At 37.1% G+C, this 19,320-nt stretch overlaps 1 protein-coding gene across 2 annotated transcripts in view; it reads right to left on the reverse strand.

The window, feature by feature from the left end:
• Window positions 1-6,630: 6,630 nt before the first annotated feature.
• The window catches only part of nectin3a (nectin cell adhesion molecule 3a), a 32,478-nt gene continuing 19,788 nt past the window's right edge, over window positions 6,631-19,320 (reverse strand). Inside the window, exons 2-7 of one of the 2 annotated variants that reach the window (XM_079611544.1) lie at window positions 18,132-18,479; window positions 13,924-14,223; window positions 12,363-12,480; window positions 11,484-11,635; window positions 9,456-10,080; window positions 6,631-8,048 (exon numbers count right to left, since the gene is read on the reverse strand). In XM_079611544.1, coding sequence (XP_079467670.1) covers window positions 8,045-8,048; window positions 9,456-10,080; window positions 11,484-11,635; window positions 12,363-12,480; window positions 13,924-14,223; window positions 18,132-18,479 — 1,547 coding nt within the window. In that variant the 3' untranslated portion in view covers window positions 6,631-8,044. Of the gene's footprint in view, window positions 8,049-8,688; window positions 10,081-11,483; window positions 11,636-12,362; window positions 12,481-13,923; window positions 14,224-18,131; window positions 18,480-19,320 lie in introns of those variants that run through there. The other variant, XM_079611543.1, reaches the window with a different exon arrangement.

Genomic DNA, 19,320 nt, shown 5'->3' on the forward strand with positions numbered 1-19,320 from the left:
ACAGGGACCCAGAGGAGAAATTACATTGAAGAAAACAGAGTAGGCCAAGGTTAAGAGGTGTCACATGAATGCTTCCTTAGTTACTTTTTCGACTCGCAGAGTAATGCTCAAATGTTTTCTTCCCCGTCTCCTGCACAGTTCATCTTTCTTCCAGTGGAATTTTAGTTGGCACAGGCACATAATAGAGCATTCGGGGCAATTTAGACTTATTTATTATATGTTTTAATGGCTTTTGGGGGTGTAACCATGGATAAAGTCAAGTGCTATTAAACGCTGAAGTCTGAATTTGCATTCTTACCATTTTTGTTCTCATTAGGTTTCTTGGCAATGCGATTAAAAATCTTAGCAATGCGCTGCGCAACTCTTCATTGCTCTGACAGGGAGAGTCTATTTTGCTTCCTCTAGCGCAGCAGGCCAAAACAGAGGCTAACTTCTGACCGTCACAGCATGAATGCAGCACAGCCCAACATTAAGTCCCTGTAATTAGGGCTTCAAGCTGCTTGCCTTTAATGGCTTTTAAAGGCTGGCTGTTCCCCTCACATTCTATCATAAGCAATTTATTAGACTCCTTAACCTCATTCTCCTCCCTGCCATTGTAGAAATGTATTTTGTGGTGAACCACTTTTAAAATATAGCGAAACCGTTTTAAAACTGGGGTTCCTTAATCACTGGTGTCTTAAGCTTTCATTAAAAGAATAAAAAAGGAACACCAATTAATCAAAGCAAATGACTTCATTTTTACTGAAGAAGAACATTTTTACTGAACAGCTGCTATGTTGCTTGGGGACATGGGGAGTGGGCAAATGTATTTGCACTGTAATGTAATTGTACATCTTTGTGAATTTTTTTTGGATGTCCATTATTTTTCTTTGTCTGTTTAATGCTTTTAAATTTAAACATTTATAATTTTTTAAATGCCTGAAGCAAATCTAAAATGGGTCGGCCTGAAGTAACTACATTAAACATAGGTGTGGTCTGGGCTTAACGTGCAATAAACCAATCAGAGCGTCCTCTCACATTCCCTTTAAGAGCAGGTGCACTTGTTCCATAGCGGATTGCTATTATAACGGCGGATTTGCCAGCGCACGCAACTTACATGATGGTAAAGGTGATTTCGCAGTCTTCAGAATTTAGTTTCCTGGTTCTTGACAGACAACCCTCTTTGTCAGATGTCTTTATATATGTGCCTTGTCACTATTGATCAAACAGGTTTTATCCGCCATTACTACAATTAACCTGAATAATTTGGGTAAATGTGTATAGATTAATGCCTATTTTTTCACATCTTCATGGACACCACAATGATCTCCCTCGTGTGGTTATATTTTTCCTTGTAATTATGTATGGTTTGCAAAAATATGAACTGCTGCGTCTGTGTATGAGAGAAGCAAAGTGTGCGCGTTGTGCACATGCTACATTATGGCCAAGCATGAACCCTTAAAAAAACATCTGAATAACACGCCACTGACTTGTTTTTCCTGGTCAGTGGCGGAATTGTTTTCTCAAACTGCAAAATAGCACCAGGGACCGCTTGCGCCGGAACACGCATCCTCTTTTCACTAAACCACTGTAATGTAATGTTGTAAGGGTGCAGGTGCTGTTACTGAACCCAAACATTTGAACGGCAGTGTATATGTTTTTAATATCCAAAGATGACAGTTAGATTTGTAGCAATATGTGACATATGGAAGACAATGTAAAATCTTACAACAAGGGAATGGCAAAAGAGGCTTCAAGACATTAAAAATCAGTAGTGCAGACGTTGATAGGTGTTTTAATGATAGCAGCAGTGCTGATCACACACACACACACACACACACACACACACACACACACACACACACACACACACACACACACACACACACACACACACACACACACACACACACACACACACACACACACACACACACACACACACACACACACACACACACTATTATTAATATACTCACACATATTCTAATTATACAGTACAGTCCTTGAACCCCCATAATGCTTATTCTGAGATGGTGCTGTGTAAAACCCTTTTGTCTTTTCTTGTGGTTCTCGACTGGTTACTGTCCACCTGTTAGCAGCTAACAGGTGGGAAAAACGCTTTAAAATCCCTCAGCGACACAAGGAAACTGTTCCAGTAAGTGCCTCACTGGCGAAAGAAACATGACAAGATTGACAGGCGTACATGGTATTACAATCAATAGACTTTGGCTTGAAAAAGAAAACATTAAAGAAGTCATGAACTTCAGGAATTGGGTGGTATATTCATGTAGGATTATATCTGCCTCAGCACTGAAACACTGTGAGGTAGATTCAGTGAAATTGTTGCCCACCCAAATTGTTCACAGGGCTTACATGCCATGATCCCAATTAGAGCCCAGGTCATGAGAGAAGCTTTAAATCACACATGTTCTCATTAGCACAACCACAAACTACTGAACTGTATTTTTAGGTGTTGGTTCTCAACCGATCCCAAGACTAGTCAAATGGTTGGAGCCACTATGTGTGAGACATCTGAGGTTTCACATGGATACTGCAGAAACTTAAACATACTTCTCACATTTTGTCTTCACCCTGAAAAACCTGAAAAACCTCCAGAAAGCAATGCAATGATGAAACATAACCCGTTCATCGTCTTTGTTTTCAATCTCACTGGGGTTAAAAAAAAAACAGGCTTTTGTAGCTTTGTATTCATTAGGTTTCGGTATATAAAACGGCTCATTTAGAAAGCAATTTCAAGTCAAGTCTCATTTGATTGTCCGTGCAAATGTTTAGGATAAATCTGTATAGTAAAAGTTACACATAGTATTCCTTAAATGTCTTATAAAACAAATAATGAAAATATAAAAAATGCTACAAGTGATTAGTTTAGTTAACTGTAATTGGTATATATACTACACACACACACACACACTCACACACACACACACCGAGAGATATTTAATACAAAGGTTACGGTAAACGGCTGGTAATTCTTCACTGTTAATTTAGATGCATTTTTAATTAATTTTTATTTTTTACAGTTTATGAGCATGCAACTGGCTTCTTTTTTGCTCTCGGTGAAGAAACTCTAAACAACAAACAGTCGTGGGAGTCATTTGGTAAATATTGGAGAGGCCTGTCTTGCTCAATGACTTGTCCTCATTCACAGAGTGCAGTAAGCCAAGTTTCTATGGAGACAGCATTTTTCTGCTGATGCAAGAAGAACCTCTTCAAACCCCCCACATTCCCGCATTTACCTCCAGAGTCACTCACATAATCAGACGCAAAGCATTGACCCATGGGGAACACGTTTTCAAGACAGAGGTAGAGTGTAACTCTATTTAGTTTTCTGGATGAATTTTCCAACCAAAAATCACATAAGGCATTCTTTCCACGGGACCCCACTTTGTGTTTTAACTATCACCCACTCTCTCACCCTCTGAAGCATTTCATTATTTCCAAATCCATGAGCTCAGACAATTTGTGTGTTCTGCTGTGTCAGTTGTGGCCTTTGATGTGAACTCCCCAATGCTTGGGTTGTGTTCATTAGCCAACAATGGTGTGATCTTGTGCTCATTTTTTCTAAGAATAACAAGAATGAGTGTAGTCTGCTCTATAACCTTTAAATCCAAGCTACTGGAACCCAGTGGGAGTCCCAAAATTCTGACCTGAGAAAATTTGAACAACACTTAAGTACTTACAGAAGCGCATGGTGAAAAATACCTTGATACACTGATCCTGTGAGTGGAGATACAGTGGGGCCCAAAAGACCACACTGAAAATCTGGGATTCAGAATCTGACTTTAGATCTCGAGATTTTGAAAAAAAGTAAAATTTTATTGGTCACCACTCATAAAAACATCAAATTACCGGTAAGTGTGTGTGTGTGTGTGCGTGCGCGTGTGTGTGTGACACAGATTTAGTCACTTTCACTTTTCTTTTCTTTTTTAGATGTTTTAAGTGTAAAACATAGAGGAGATGATGCTAATGAAAGATATTCTGAAATTAGAGAAGTAGTGAGAAGGTAACTTGAGGCCACCAGCAGAGAGATATTTATACTCAACCTGGACAAACGTGCTGCTGAAAGCAGTGATGGATGAGATTGGGGCCACTGCGGTGAAACAACACGACAGCACAAAAGCTGTCCCGCTGCAGAGAAGACACTAAAGCCACTTGAGTGTTGAAAGCAAGACAGCGGGTAGGACATGAGGGTGACTGAGGGTCTGCTTACCTCCTGTAACTTTCCCTGGAAGAACTTTGAAGCTGCTGATTAACCACAAGGATGAATTTGATGTCAACTTTAACTTTAAATGACTTTATTTTGAAATAGGTCACTTTGGATTAAAGTCTCACCTAATGTAAATTACTACAAAAGATGTTGGCAAAGGCAACTGGAATAAGGCCAATGTTTCAGGGGGTCTCATTTTACCAGGATCACATTACAGGATCAATCAACAGCAGGGAGAAATACTCAAGACTGTAGCGGTGGGGCAGATCCAGGGCTGACGTTGTGTGTGGGTTGTGTCTGTGTTTTTGTGTGGTTGGTCAATACAGAGAAGAATAGACAGCATGATGCATCAGGGCTGTGCTGATGTGATCGATTACCTCTCATTGCCAAAAATCTATTTCCCTCCCCAGTGATGGAGAGGGTGCTGAGTTGGACCTAATGGAGGGTGATTTGTCGGGTCAGTAGCCAATAATCACAGGTGCGCAGCCTTCTTTTACGTGGGGGCTTTGGGGATGTGGCTTTTGGGTCATTTCAGTTTTTAAATCTAATCAGGTCCAAGTTTGCAGTGAAGAAAAAACAGACTTTTGTTGGTATTCCAAAATATAAATGTCCTTAATCCTTTCAAAGGTACATAACATTCTGCTGACACAAATGGTACAAATCGATGACAAAAAAAGCGCATAGTTGGTGTCCGTGACTGATTGGACCTCACTGCCTCCAACAGCTTTGTCTGGTATATTGACAACATTTGAAGATTTAAAGGGGTGGTTCAGCCAATATGAAAATTCTGCCAACGCTCTCATATAATTTCTAACCTGCATAATTTTAATTCTTCCACTGAACACAAAATGAAAAAGTCCAAACCGCTCTTTTCCATTCTGAAAAAGTGAAGAGCTATCAAGAAGTTATTTGCTGAGTACTCTGATGTACTCAAACTCTGACACTTTTTAAAAGTTCTCTGAAAACGCACCTCTTTTCAATAGCTTTCAATATACCCTGACTTGAGCGACTATACTTCTCTTTGATGTGTATCTTTACTGGTCTTACTGTCTTCCCTTATTGGCCTTGTTAAGCACTTTGGTCAACGCCAGTTGTTTTTAAATGTGCTATACAAATAAAATTGTATTGTATTGTATTGTATTGAGTATCTTTCTTCGTTCATTGTTAAATTGCTTAAAATAATAAAATAATCTTTAAAACTAAATCAATTTACTCTGCAACACTGCATAAAATGTTATTGCCATAGATTCTATCTTGAATTTAAGTTTTTTATTGTACTGCACTGATAGTTTTAAAGGGTTAGTTTACCCTAATAATTTTTTTACATTTTATCATGCCGGTCAAATCCCGTAAGACTTTCATTCATCTTCGAAACACAAAAGAAAGATGTTTTAAATGAAATCTGAGAGATTTCTGTCCCTCCATTGACAGCTATGAAACTACAACTTTGATGATTCAAAAAGTTCATAAAGAGATTGCAAAAGTAATCCATATTACGGTAATCGAGTGGTTTAGTCCAAGAGACTTGATTGCTTTATATGAGGAACAGATTGAATTTAGGCTTTTATTCAGATAAACATTGATCAGCAAAACAGAAGCTCATAAACAGAAACTCAAGTGTACTTGCTTGATGCGCGAGAACAAAGCTTATTGCTCAAACATGCTGCGTAACACGAGAATGAACCTCATTGGTTCTTGCAGAAGCTCAAAGTGCTGCATAACACATGAGAATGAACCTCATTGGTTCTTGCAGAAGCTCAAAGTGCTGCGTAACATATGAGAATGAACCTCATTGGTTCTCACACATCAAGCAATCATGCATAAGCTTCTGTTTACCACAACGGATGTGTGCCTTGATGAATGTTTATGTGAATAAAAGCTTAAATTTAATCTGTTCATCATATAAAGTGATTGTGTATCTTCAGATTTTTTTTTACTAAACTGCTCAATTCATATTTTGAGTTAGTTTACGATCACTTTATTAACTTTTTGAAGTGTCAAAGTGGTAGTTGCGTGGACTGTCAATGGAGGGACAGAAAGCTCAGATTTTATAAAAATATATTTTTTGCAATATTGTAGCTTTCAATCTCAATCGCACTTGACACCTCAAGATATGTAGCAAGCTATGAGTGTGAATAATGAATTACATTTTGATGTATTCCTACAAAGTTCAGAGCGCTTGGAATATTGTTAGCATGGACTACTATAATGGTGCATTTTTTAACATCCCCATTTCCTGTTATTGTATAGAAAAGAGAAGCTTGTACATTGTGCTGGACATCTCCATTTGTGTTGCATAGGAAAAGTAAATGACTTGGAATGGTATGAAAGTACGTAAATAATGACAGTGGCCAAGATGGATCAAAGTATAAACACATTGTATAAAAAAATTTCTTAGTGTTTTACACGCCACACAAATGCTTTGACATGTTCAAGAGAACTTTTTTATTATAAACAGAAGGCATCAAAAACAAAGCAATGTCTGTCCCTCATTTCCAAAATGATTTACAAGTCATCAATCATTTGTATAACTCTAATATGTACAAAATAATTTTTCAAACTCCTGAGAACTAAATATAAAAAAAAGTAACATGAGAAGATAAAAAGCACATGTTAACTAAGCATGAATATCCTCTGCTTAATGTTCTGGCCTCATATAAAAATATGTTTATTCCATAGACAAATATCTCCTGCCAGAATATGTACAAAAAAAATATTATATACCACAACTGGCCTCTGTAACACTTGCAAGTGCTACTGTTGTACATTTCCAGTGAGTTTGCACCAAGAATCATCTTGTTAAAGAAAGGCAAAAAAAAAAAAAATCAGAAAATACAGTAATGGTGGGAAACACAAATAACACTTCGGGAATACAGAAGACAAAAGCGTGTCATTGAATGTTGAAAGAATAAATATCTGATGCTTTTATCTGATGCGTCCAAAGGCACTATGCTTGTAAATATATAAGAAGAAAAGCTAGAAATTTAACCTTATAACCAAACCGCCAACTTTCACTCAGTTTTGCCATTTCTATAACTTCATGAAATTGTGTTACATTAAACACGCATGCAAGAGTCAAGAATTTTTTAAATTTGAAAATACTTTCTGAATGAAATGAGAAAAAAGGCAATTCAAATAACAAAAATACTAGACTCAAGATTCTTTTTAAGAAGAGTCAAGACTATCTTTTTGATAATTAGTGATACAAATAACTGCCCCATTCATTTAAAGATGAGAAGCAGCCCAATTTGTTGAACAAAAAAAAAGATTTTTGTCTTAAGCTCAAAACAGACTGTCCCACAGCTGTAGCAACACTGCAGCTGATTTATGAACAATGAATCCAGGCGTTAGCAACTGCCATATCTTTTTCAAAAGGCATGCAACGTGTGACCATTGAGACTTATGGAGAAAAACAACCTTGCGTGCTTGCGAACAGATGCTCAGCACAACTCTAAGATGGAATGAAACGAGGTCTGTTTGCAAGAGAGCAGAAAATATTAATTACAAAGTTCGATCTTTGAGGTAAAGCATGCTAGAGGAAGCCCATGCGGCACATGTCTGCTGTGCGCCAGACGGTTTATTCTGGGAAATCCGAAGCTCTCGACACAGAGATGGGAGTGTATGAGTAGCAAGGGTGGAGAGATGGAGAGAAAAAAAAGAAATCAGCATAAAATTAAAAGGAGTGAAGTAAATTGGCAAAGGCCACAAGGCTTCGGTAAAAACCTCAGGGGCAGACCGTGGTCCTTTTGATCTGTCGTGGCGAACGTCAACCCCCCATCATCCTGTGACAGGTCCTCAGCACAACCACATGAAGCAGACTCCTTCCATTGCTCTCTAACTTATCCATTAATGAAAAAGACACTGCCGTAAGAGGGGTGTGTGATGAAATATGTCAAAATATAGACAAGCTGGGCTCAAATTAAACTGCAAGTGTTGAGTTGAGTGAAACATGCTGTATTTGTATGCATATACAGCAAAAAAGTTTGATAATCAGTATTTTAGTCTTTTTTTTTTCAGTAAAAATATTTACAGATCTTAATACGTTTAATTTAGCTAAGTACAATTTGCATAATATATCTTGAATAAAGTTTATTTTTCTTATTCCACTGGCATCTTTTTTTAATCATGAACCAAAAAAAAAATGTTTATGATTAAAACAAGAATAATAATCATAATATTAATAACAATCAAAACTTTCTTCCATGTAACATTAAAAGTAAATGTTTGAAGATTTCTTTGTCAATTACGAAATTTTGTTTCTTAAAAAATGTCTTATTTTAAGTATATCTATATCATTTATTATAATATAATATGAATATATTGAATACATTTAGCTGAGAAGCTAAATTATTGGAACACCAAAAGTACATTTTGGAATATTCTTTACAATAATATCATAAACAGAATAAAGATATTTATATTTATTACAATATGAATAATATTAATATTTCAAATATATGAAAACTTAGCTGAGAAGTAAAATTCACACTATTTTCGTATGCCACTGGCTTTTTATTCTTGTTTTAAACAAAAACCTACCAAAATTCGATTTATGCTCAAATCAATATTAATAACAACAACAAAAACAATAAAAATATTCTTCTAAGGAACACCAAATGTAATATTTTAATATTCTTTGTGCAATATTTTTGCTTCTCAAGAAAAAGTTATGACATTTTCCCTAAAAAACTAGACCAAAATACTGATTACAAAATAAAATAAAATTCCCTGCAGTCAAAACATAAGACTCAAGACAGGTCAGGTTCTGTGACTCTACATGTGAAACTAAAGTGATGTTTTGCTCCGACATTGGAGAAGTCATATACATATATATTTAATAATAAAAAAGAAAGGAAAGAACTAAGAATACGCTGCACCTGGTTTTAAAGCTAACAGTTATGTGCAATGTGGTAACGGGAATGGTTACGCACACAGTGTAGCTTAATTTTAGCAGACTTGTTTTCTTTGTGTAAATCCACCCTGTGATCATAAACCATGTAAACCTCTCCCTTTACATCCTGAAGTCACAGCAGTCCACCGAACGAAACCCATTCAGAACATATCTGCAGTAAATTACAGCCGTTTGCTACGCGTGAAACGTGAGGATGAAATCGTAAACCGAGTTTGGAGAATACATAAAATACATCTACACTTTATCTCACTCTGCTGAGTTAAATAACACTTCCTCCGCTGACTTTTAAATTATTGTTGTCCAGTAAAAGTTCCCCTGCCTTTTCAAACATACCATTCCCTGCGTGAAATCACAGATCCATCCACGTGAGACACGTAGTCGCTGTCTGTGCCGTTGTCGTAGCACTCGTCCTGCAGGTAAGGGGAGCCGTTGTGTAGAGGCGGCCCGCTGGGGTTCACGTTATGATGGTTGTGGTGGTCGGAGTAATACGTGTCCTCTCTCTTAAGGCTGAGATTGTCACTCCAGGCCTCCATGTCTTTGTGGTCATTGGGATAATCGGGATAGATAATGTCTCCTTCTGGTTTGGGCTTCAAGTCCTGGCTGCCATTGCCCGAGTCGTCTCCGTACACGTCGTGAAGCTCATGGGGTTGAAGTACGTCCAGTTGAGACTCTTTTTGCATGTCTGATGGGCCGATGTACTGCTTGGTGTAGTAGTCTCCTCTGAATGTTCGGCGTTGGCGCATGTAGAAAGCTCCCGCCAGTGCCATCAGCAACACCAGGATCAGGATCCCACCGACAGCACCGCCCACAATGGTGCCCAGACTGCTGTCCGGCGGAGAGGCCCGAGTCGGGGAGGTGAAGTGGGCACGCTGATGGATAGAAGCTGTGATGGTTAAGCTGGTGCCAGGCAGGATGGACTTGGTGGTGGTGGTGGGGGCTGCAGTGGTCGGTGGCGGCTCTGAGAGGGCGAAATATGGACGAACGTTAAAATACAGACAAAGAAATAGATCATTAGAGGCAAGTTTTTGAAGAAAATTCTGGCCAATACTGATAGGCCGCTATTAAATGTATACTATTAAAACTAAATAAATTTAGCTGAGAAGTAAAATTACTTTAAACATCCTGAATTAGGTTAATTTATGGAGAAAACGGAGGGAATTTGTGAAGCCAGAGAATTAGGAATCATTTAATAGATGTCAGGACAGATGCTGCTGTACACTGTACTGTACCATGTTTGGTTGTATTCTTTTTTTTAATATTCGGTCTTAATTCTGTATTTTACGGTTCTGTTGGTATTACATATTTATGGTTAGTGTTACATTTATAGTAAGTCAGCTGGATTGGCTGTATCTCGTTTCTTCATAATTTTGTACTGTGTGCTTGACTCCTATAAAAATAAAAACAAAAAAAATAGGTTTATGCTTACAACAACACCAATTTAAAAATTCTGTCCGTATATTCTGTATGTTTAAAGACTGGTACATCAGTACAACAAAGATTTTCTGGGGACATTAAAAAGGGAGTGGATGTTAAAAATATTGCTCTTTTGGCTCGTATAAACGTGGAACTATTTGGTGTTTCCATATCCTGTATGGCACGTCAAATAGGGACAATGTTCATTTTAAGAAAGTCACTCGAAACTTCTTCAAAAAACTGGAGCCCAGGTCCTGATTTTCCCTATATCATTTAGTTTTTATTTGTCTTTCCGACATCCATGTTTGTGCATCACTGAAGTCGAAAACCTGCCACAATATTTTGATATAAACAGCTTAAAAAAGTGAGTTATTACTGCTGTATTTTATGTCATAGAATAAAACATAAAAATATATTGAGCTTATGTTAGCCACAGACCTTATTTCAGGCATTTAAACCCCATTAAAACAAACAAACAAACAAACAAAAAACATTGACTTTTGAACGATGGAACTGGATGTGCAAAAACACTTATTTCTGGGGTTTTAAAACTCATTCCTGTAGCACAATGAAATCATACATTTATTTTACCTATTTTATTTCTGTGCCAACTTAACATTTTAATAGCAAGCTAAATATCAATTGAGTCAATTCTCTCATGCACTATGGAGAACTATGTGTGTGTGGTGCACAAAAAAACAGTGTCTGTCAACCTTGTCATTTTTATCCAGCTTCACTGAGTCAGCAACTTGGTATCTTGTTTATGCCTCAATGCCTCACTTGAGTAAATAACTGTGTGGTTAAGTATGAATGGTGTGTATTTCAAGAGGGAAGAGTAAATGTCAGGATATAATTTATCACCCAGTGATCCTTCCTCAAGCTTCAGCCCCTCATGGACTAAACATCATCACTTGTATGCGTGTTGAAAGGTTACAAGAAACTTCTCACCTAGTACCAAGAAGCGTACATCCTGAAAGCTCTGCCCAACATCATTCTGAACTTCACACCTGTATTGTCCAGAGTCGCTCGACTTTAAAGGACGAGTAAACACTAGGCTGCCATTAGATGTGTCCACACCTGCAGGCATTGGTGCGTCCAGCCTGGGGAGTGACAAAAGACAGATTATCAGTTTAGAGCTTGTTGACAACAAGTTTTGCAGAAGGAAGTCACCCTGAAGCAACCTTTGAAGGCCCTGATATACTTCGAGCAAAATCGAAGAAAGAACTTGACATTATTAAGAACAAAATCAGGTCAAAACAAAGTTTGCCAAAGCGTACTTTCTGAAAAGTTCGAAACTTGAAAACACCTTCGAACTACCATTGATCTGTGGCGATTTAGTAATAGGAAGGTGTGGCTCTGAGGCTCAACCTTCTTTGACATGGAAATCTTCTCTGGCTCATTTCTTTTGTTCAGTCCGTCGAGGTCAGACACGCGTAAAAACATGAACGAACTGGAGAGCTGCTTTATAGTGGAAATTAGAGTTGTAATTCTAATTGAAAGAGACACTGACATGATTTTTAAAACTGCTTTCTTTAAAGTAATCTATTGTATAAAGTGCTATATAATAAAATGTAAGACGACACCGCTGTCATTTTTTTTTTTTCACGTAGCACATTACATATTCATCCAAATGTCATTCTCAGCAGCGTGGGCTGTTCCCTAACAGTATACTTAACAGTATTTCAAACTTCTCTTTCCCCCCTTAGCAAAATGCAAAAAATAAGCCATGAGCTTATCTGGGCTTTTATTCTCATCTACAACCATAGCTAGATTTTACCATTGAATTGACATGTCTAATAAGATTATAATGTAGTGTAGAGCACAGACCTGGTCCAGAGGTGCAACAGAGCAGGTGGGTTGGCACTGGCTCTACAATCCAGCTGTACATGTTTTTGTCCCACGTACCATACGTCCTCCTGGCCCATCACGGTAATATCTGGAGCAACTGTAACATCATTTAAAAGGTTATTTATTAAAAAATTCAGTGTTGCATAAAATTAAAAGGCAGAACATGAATATCACCTTGCTATAAAAATATATAGTGCTTAGCAAATTTTATATATATTTTATTTCATTAAAATATCTTCATTTGTATTTCGAAGATGAACGAAATTCTTACGGTTTGGAACGACATGACGGTGAGTAAATTACAGAACTTTTACTTTTGGGTGAACTAAGCCTTTAAGGAAAAATATAATGCTGTAAACTATACAGGAAACCCCAAGTTGGTCCATTACTACAATATTAAAGGTTAAAATGAACAATAAACTGTTTTCTGTAGCATTTTTTTATTTCCAAGCAATAAAACGAAAATTATTTTAACGAGACATTAAAATTGAGCATGTCACCATTCTCACGATTTGGACTTGAGTCCCAGAAACAGCAAGGAGAAATGTGATTGGCTAACTCAATTACACAAAACCTCAGGATACTGAGGCTTAGCTGTGGCAAAGAAAATAAACTGACGTGTAATATTAAGAGAAGATTCAGGAGTCAAACAGTCAGAGAGCCTTGAGATTCGCCCCAGCAGTCTATATAACATCAACATGATCAAATTCATATCAACATGGGCAGTGTTATACTTTCTTTCTTATTGAACAAACCACAGTTGCACATTTAAATGCTACATTGCAAATAAATTAATTATCTAAATAAGACATTTTCATATTTTTCAGTAAAATACTGTATATAAACATTTTTAAAATGTAAAAGATTTACTTGAGAAGAATAATTTAATAAGATGTTAAGACTTATATTAAGAAAATATATCTTGCATTAAATTTAGATTTCCTGCCACAATATCAAATTGTTTTGCTCTTATTGTAAGCATAGATATCACCATATGTAAGATTTATGTTTTGAACAAGACTTACTATCTTAAAATTTAGCTTCAAATAAATATATTGTGTTTTAATGATATATTATATATTGTTACTGGAAATAACATTTTTGCATGGTCAGCTCTGTATGATTAAACCATTAGTAGTATTAATACATGAATGAGGTTGTAAAGCTCATAAGTAGTTTTCTCACTTTTAAACACTTTGGAAGGCAATTTGTGATTTATTAAGTACTAAAGCCTCTCTCTGTCAGTATGAACTCTCCCTCTTGTATTTCCGTTCCTGTTGCTGCCCTTGCTGTGCTCAGATCAATATTTCATAAAGCGCCTCCATTAAGCTGCACGCTGTTCGAACAGACAGCAGCCAACAGTTCAAGATGCCAAAGCAAAGAAAGCGCATTGAGAATTAAGGCGTTAAAATAACTCCTATATTGAGAGTGGCAAAAGTGAGATATCATTGCTCATTGTAACATACAGAAAACCAATGGAACTCTTGAAACACAAAACAGGAGTAAAGTAAGAACGTCAATAAAAGCTATCCACACTCACAAAACACATTGAGCTTGTAGGGAATGCGGAAATCTTTGGATAGGGCAGGGTGACGAACAACGCAGCTGAGAGAACGGCCAAATGCATCCCGGGTGGGGGCCAAGATGTAGTGCACTAAAGTGGTGGTAGTGCCTTCAGGCTCCTCCTGCGAGACGACTGATGTCTGACCCGGTAGGTCTGATTCCCAGAACACCTCTGCCGCTGGGCGACCTCTTTCAGCCGTACATGTCGCCACCAGTGTTTCTCCATCTCCAGCCAGCAGAGACAAGGAGCCAGGAGACACATAGACCTTTGGCTCCACTAAAGGGAAAAAAAAGAGAAAGAGATGAAACCAAACTGAACAATAAACTCTAAACTAAACAATGCCAACAGGCTTTCACCACATTTAAAAAACGGTTTCATATTATTTTATAAAAAACGGTTGTTCTACTTTTTACATATTGGTGAGAATTAAACAATATATATTTATGATTTCGAGGTCAGTAAGATTTAAACAAAAAACCTGAATACTTTTATTAAGCAAAGACAAATTAAATTAATTAAAATTGACAGTGAAGACCTTTATAATGTGACAAAATGTTTTATTTCAAATGCCGTTCTTTTGAAGGTTTCCATAAAAATATTAAGCAACGGTCTTCAACTTTGATATTAAGAAATGTTTCTTGAGCAGCAAATCAGCATATTAAAATGATTTCTGAAAGATCATGTGACACTGAAGCCTGGAGTAATGATGCTGAAAATTCAACTTCGAATAACAGGAATAAATTATATTTAAAAAATATGTTAAAATAGAAGACCGTTATTTTAAATTGTATTTATTACTGTTTTTACTGTACTTTTGATTTTTAAACAATGCAGCCTTGGTGAACATTATAATACATAAAACACACAAACAAATCTTACCAACCCTAAACTTTTGAATGGTACTGTATAGAAAATACATTTGTAAGAAAATGAAATAAAATGAATACATTTTTTGTATTATTTATTACAGACCTTGACTACAAGATTACTCTAAATGCACATCCCTCAAGAAAACAATAAATAAATAATACAAATATGAAAGGGTCAGGAAGAACCGTTCAAAATGTGTTATTGATATTATACCTACAGGATGATATACAACAAGATGAATAAATAAGGAAGAGGGAAAAAGAGTCATGTAAAGGGTGGAAAGAGGCCTTTGTACACTCAGAATGTATTGATTTCCCCAACCCCACATATTCACATTAAAAATAGATGATTTAAAATTACTGAGTAGAAGTACCACAACATCACTGAGTGCATCTGAGTGGCTTCTGTCTCTACAGATAAGAGGGATAATAGTGTCTTAATATTACTGAGAGAGTCTACATGGATTTACAGAGAACAAAAGGAAATCCACATTGTGTATTACAGCTGAATCAATCATTGTGAAATGCTGTGCTGCCATGATTTGTTCAGCTGCCCTGTGCAATAAAACCCCACACTTGTTGAATTAAAACAACTGACTCAATTTCAACTATTTTTATTTCTGAGAAGAAGAAAAAAACATTAGACCACCACCACTCACCTCAAAGGTTGCATTCACACTACAAGACGGTGTCCAATTTCGATTTTCAAATTAATTTTTACATTTTATAAAGTTTTTTTTAGGATATTTACAGGACCTTATAAATGTGGCCCATATAACTGCATCCCACATGCATATAACACCTTACTCTGGTATGTTTATAAGGTAGGCTACTCAATGTGATATCATATTTCAACATGAAATAAGAATATCTTATAGTCTTACTTAAATGCATCAGGATTACCATTACCAACTGTGACATGCTCTTTAAAATAATCATAATAACTATATAGGCCTACTGCAAATCTGTGATTTTTTTTAACCGATACATTTATACATTTCCGTTTTATTTTATATAGGCCTAGTAAAAATTTTTTCCCAAATACAATTATTTTTTAAATGACAAGTGATAATAAATCACAACAGATTTGAATAACTATATATTAATAAACATATAAACCACAATAGTATATTGAATCATGATGCAATATTGACATTATAATGCATTTATAGGTCTCACCATTAATGGATGCAGAAATCACCCAGCATACAAATCTGACACATTTTTGATTTAGTATTTCCACATACACTACCGTTCAAAAGTTTGGGGCCTGTAAGGTTTTTTAACGTTTTGTATAAAAAAACAGAAGAAAAAAACATTAATTTTGTGAAAAATTATAACAATTTAAAGTACTTTTCTTTCTATTTGTAATATTTTTGCAGAATTTTCAGTATCATTACTCCAGTCTCCAGTGTCACATGATCCTTCAGAAATATGCTGATTTGCTGCTCAAGAAACATTTATTATTACCATATTATCAATGTTGAAAACAGTGCTGCTTAATATTTTTGTGGAAACCATGATACATAATTTTTCAGGATTCTTTGATGAATAGCAATGAGCAGCATTTATTTTAAATAGAAACCTTTTGTAACATTATAAATAACTTTAATGCATCCTTGCTGGATAAAAGTATTAAAGTGTAAAAATCTATTAGTGTACTAAATGAAAATCGGCACAAAATTATTCAGATACAATGTGATTTTTGCTGTTTGAGATTTGATCCACAGTGTCGTGAACGCAGCCATAATGTCCTTTATTAATAAAAACGTATAAATCCAATTTTCATTTGTCCTTTTCCCTCTTTCCTTTCTCCATACTCTCTCTAGAGAATTGCAACAGCTGTGCCCTTAAGAAACAGTTTTACCATGTGGGCCAGGAACGTCAACTTAATCCTACACGCAAGGCCGTCTGCTCCACACACCTGTTCTACTCCGTTTACAGGCCGCTCCGGTATACAAGAAATCGAAATAACCCCAGGGACCCCGATGCTAAATATAGCCCTGCGGCACCTGAACGGGGGGGAACCACAGTGCATCACTGAACGCTGACATCTGAGTGCCAAGATCAGACCCACCCTGCATTCATCCAACCTGAACCCTATGCCATCTGCATCACACCGGAGCTCTGCTGACTCAGAGCTTGCAGGGGCATCTTGGCAACTCATTCACACCCAACCCTCCTGATAGAAGAAAGAGCCAGCTGATCTGATGGCGCAGGTTGTGGGTGGGCGAAGGCCCTGGAGAGGGCCAGGGATATTGATTTATCATCAAACAGGGCAGGATTTAGGGCTGGGTCACTGTCGCCTGCATTAATCCAGACCCAAAACCTTCCTGTTCTGGGTTGCACCACGGCTGTCGCCAAAACCGCTGTTCCTCAAACAGTTTATGTCATTATAATGGACTGCAAGTGAAAGCAAAATAATTGTGTTAAAAAAGAGGAAGAGAATGAATTGTGGGTACAAATTACACCGCTTAGCTTGCGTGCAACATCTGATGTGTTTTATTGTAAAAATTCACACGGTCACTGAGAATTCCAGTGATGACTCATCACTGTTAAACTTACAGGAATAGGAATGGCGGCTTTAGGCTTGTGTGCAAAAAACACACAAGCTCGAAGCAGCTGATTGGCCACTGACTTTTATAGTTTTAGGGTTATGAGTAAATTTCTCCTTTTTCTTTGAAAATGCCACGGAAAAAATACGCCGTTGCTATAACGTCTGAATCTGTAATGCCATTACAGACTGGATTGATCAAATTCAAACTTTTGGTTACCACGTACAATGAGGAAAAGATTAGCTTTGTTTTTTTTTAATGTTTTGCAGGAACGCAGGAAATAAACAAGGAGAAAAAAAATGGCGCCACGCAATACAAAAATAGAACAAGGAATGTACTATCATGCCAGTGTGTGACAGATATTTTTGTCATCTCTGTGGCGTTTGACAACACTTCATTTCACTCGAGCAGAAAAGGGGCTGTTTGAAGGGTGTTTCCACCCCTTTCTATAATTACAACACACAGAAATAAACCATTTCAACACAAGTTTCTAAATCAAAACATCCCTATAATTCCAGTCTTGTTTTCAATAGAGAATTTTTGGAATGGTAGTTAATCACCTTGTGCCTTGCATAAATAAATAAATGTGTTTATCTTTGCTTTGTTATTGCTTATGCTTTTTTGTGCTTAAAACCAATAAACGATGGATGGATGGATGGATGGATGGATGGATGGATGACACAACAAGCTATAGGGTTCAGGAGGATTTCAAATGATTCACCTGAAAGAATTCACAACTAGATCACAAAGATGTACCTACCCATAATGTCCACAGTTGTAGATGCCTGCATGTTTCCAAGTTGGAAGGTGACCACTTTACAAGTGTAGGTCCCAATGTCGGCAAAACTCATGCCCTCCAGGACGATGGACACATCATGCATTGAAGGCTTGAGGAAGTGCACCCGTCTGCTGTACTCCTCAGCTATGGAGGTCCCGTACTGGGGGTTGAAGACGGCCAAAGTGACGGTGCCGGAGGGCAGCAGGCGTTCCCAGGAACTCTGGGTCAGGCTGAGGTCTGTGCTGACCTCCACCCTACAGGTCAAAGTAACGTTTTTCCCCAGCACTGCCGTCACCTGCTCAGGAACCACCACCTTGTTGGCCCACACACCTGGTGAGATACAAATCATCAGGAATAATGATATAGGAAATAGATCAACAGTCTACAAAACTTTTTTTCTAAAGATTTTTTTTTGCATGTCATTTGTATTGCTGCCATCTTAAACAGGTCACACTTACAAAAGCGATTTTTTAATTATTCTTATCCTCCTGGTTATATAAAACCTTGTGTCCAAGCCTCCATTACTAATAAAAATATGTCATGTTAGAACTAGAAACAGCTTGGGCCATTTCTGAGGAGCTAACAAGGAGGCAGCATGGTACAGTTTAATAAGCAAATTAATATTGAGTAACTCACATTTTAAACACAATATTTCAAGTTAATTTTTCTGTTTTTGTAAATAGTTCCAAACAAACCCAAAGCCACAGCGTCTTCGAACAACACACAGTAGTAGTGCTTAGTTCCTGAACAAATCAAGAGTTTTTGAATGAAGACTCACGTGCACACTACACCTACTGGCGTAACTATGTAATTAGCGAAGAGTCATTGAAAAATCTCCACCACTAATGCACAGACTGATGGGACTGTTGGGAACAAACACAGACTAGTGAAGCAAGGCAAGATTATTTATATAGCACATTTCATACACAATGGTAATTCAAAACGCTTTACATAGAAAAGGAATTAAAATAGTCATAAAATAATCACATCTGATGCATAAGAAGTTAAAATATCATGCATAAGAAATAAAAATAATAATACAAGTCCTGAATCATTAAATTTGGGGTGCCCCTGTCTGAAAAGAAGTCAGAGAGCTTAGGTTCTCGGGACACACTAGCAACTCCCGGCTTCTTAGTGACCACACTGTCATCCTTTGATGGCTTCCAGTGTC

The sequence above is a fragment of the Phoxinus phoxinus genome (genome assembly GCF_949152265.1).
Source record: "Phoxinus phoxinus genome assembly, chromosome: 4".
Lineage (NCBI taxonomy): Eukaryota > Metazoa > Chordata > Actinopteri > Cypriniformes > Leuciscidae > Phoxinus > Phoxinus phoxinus.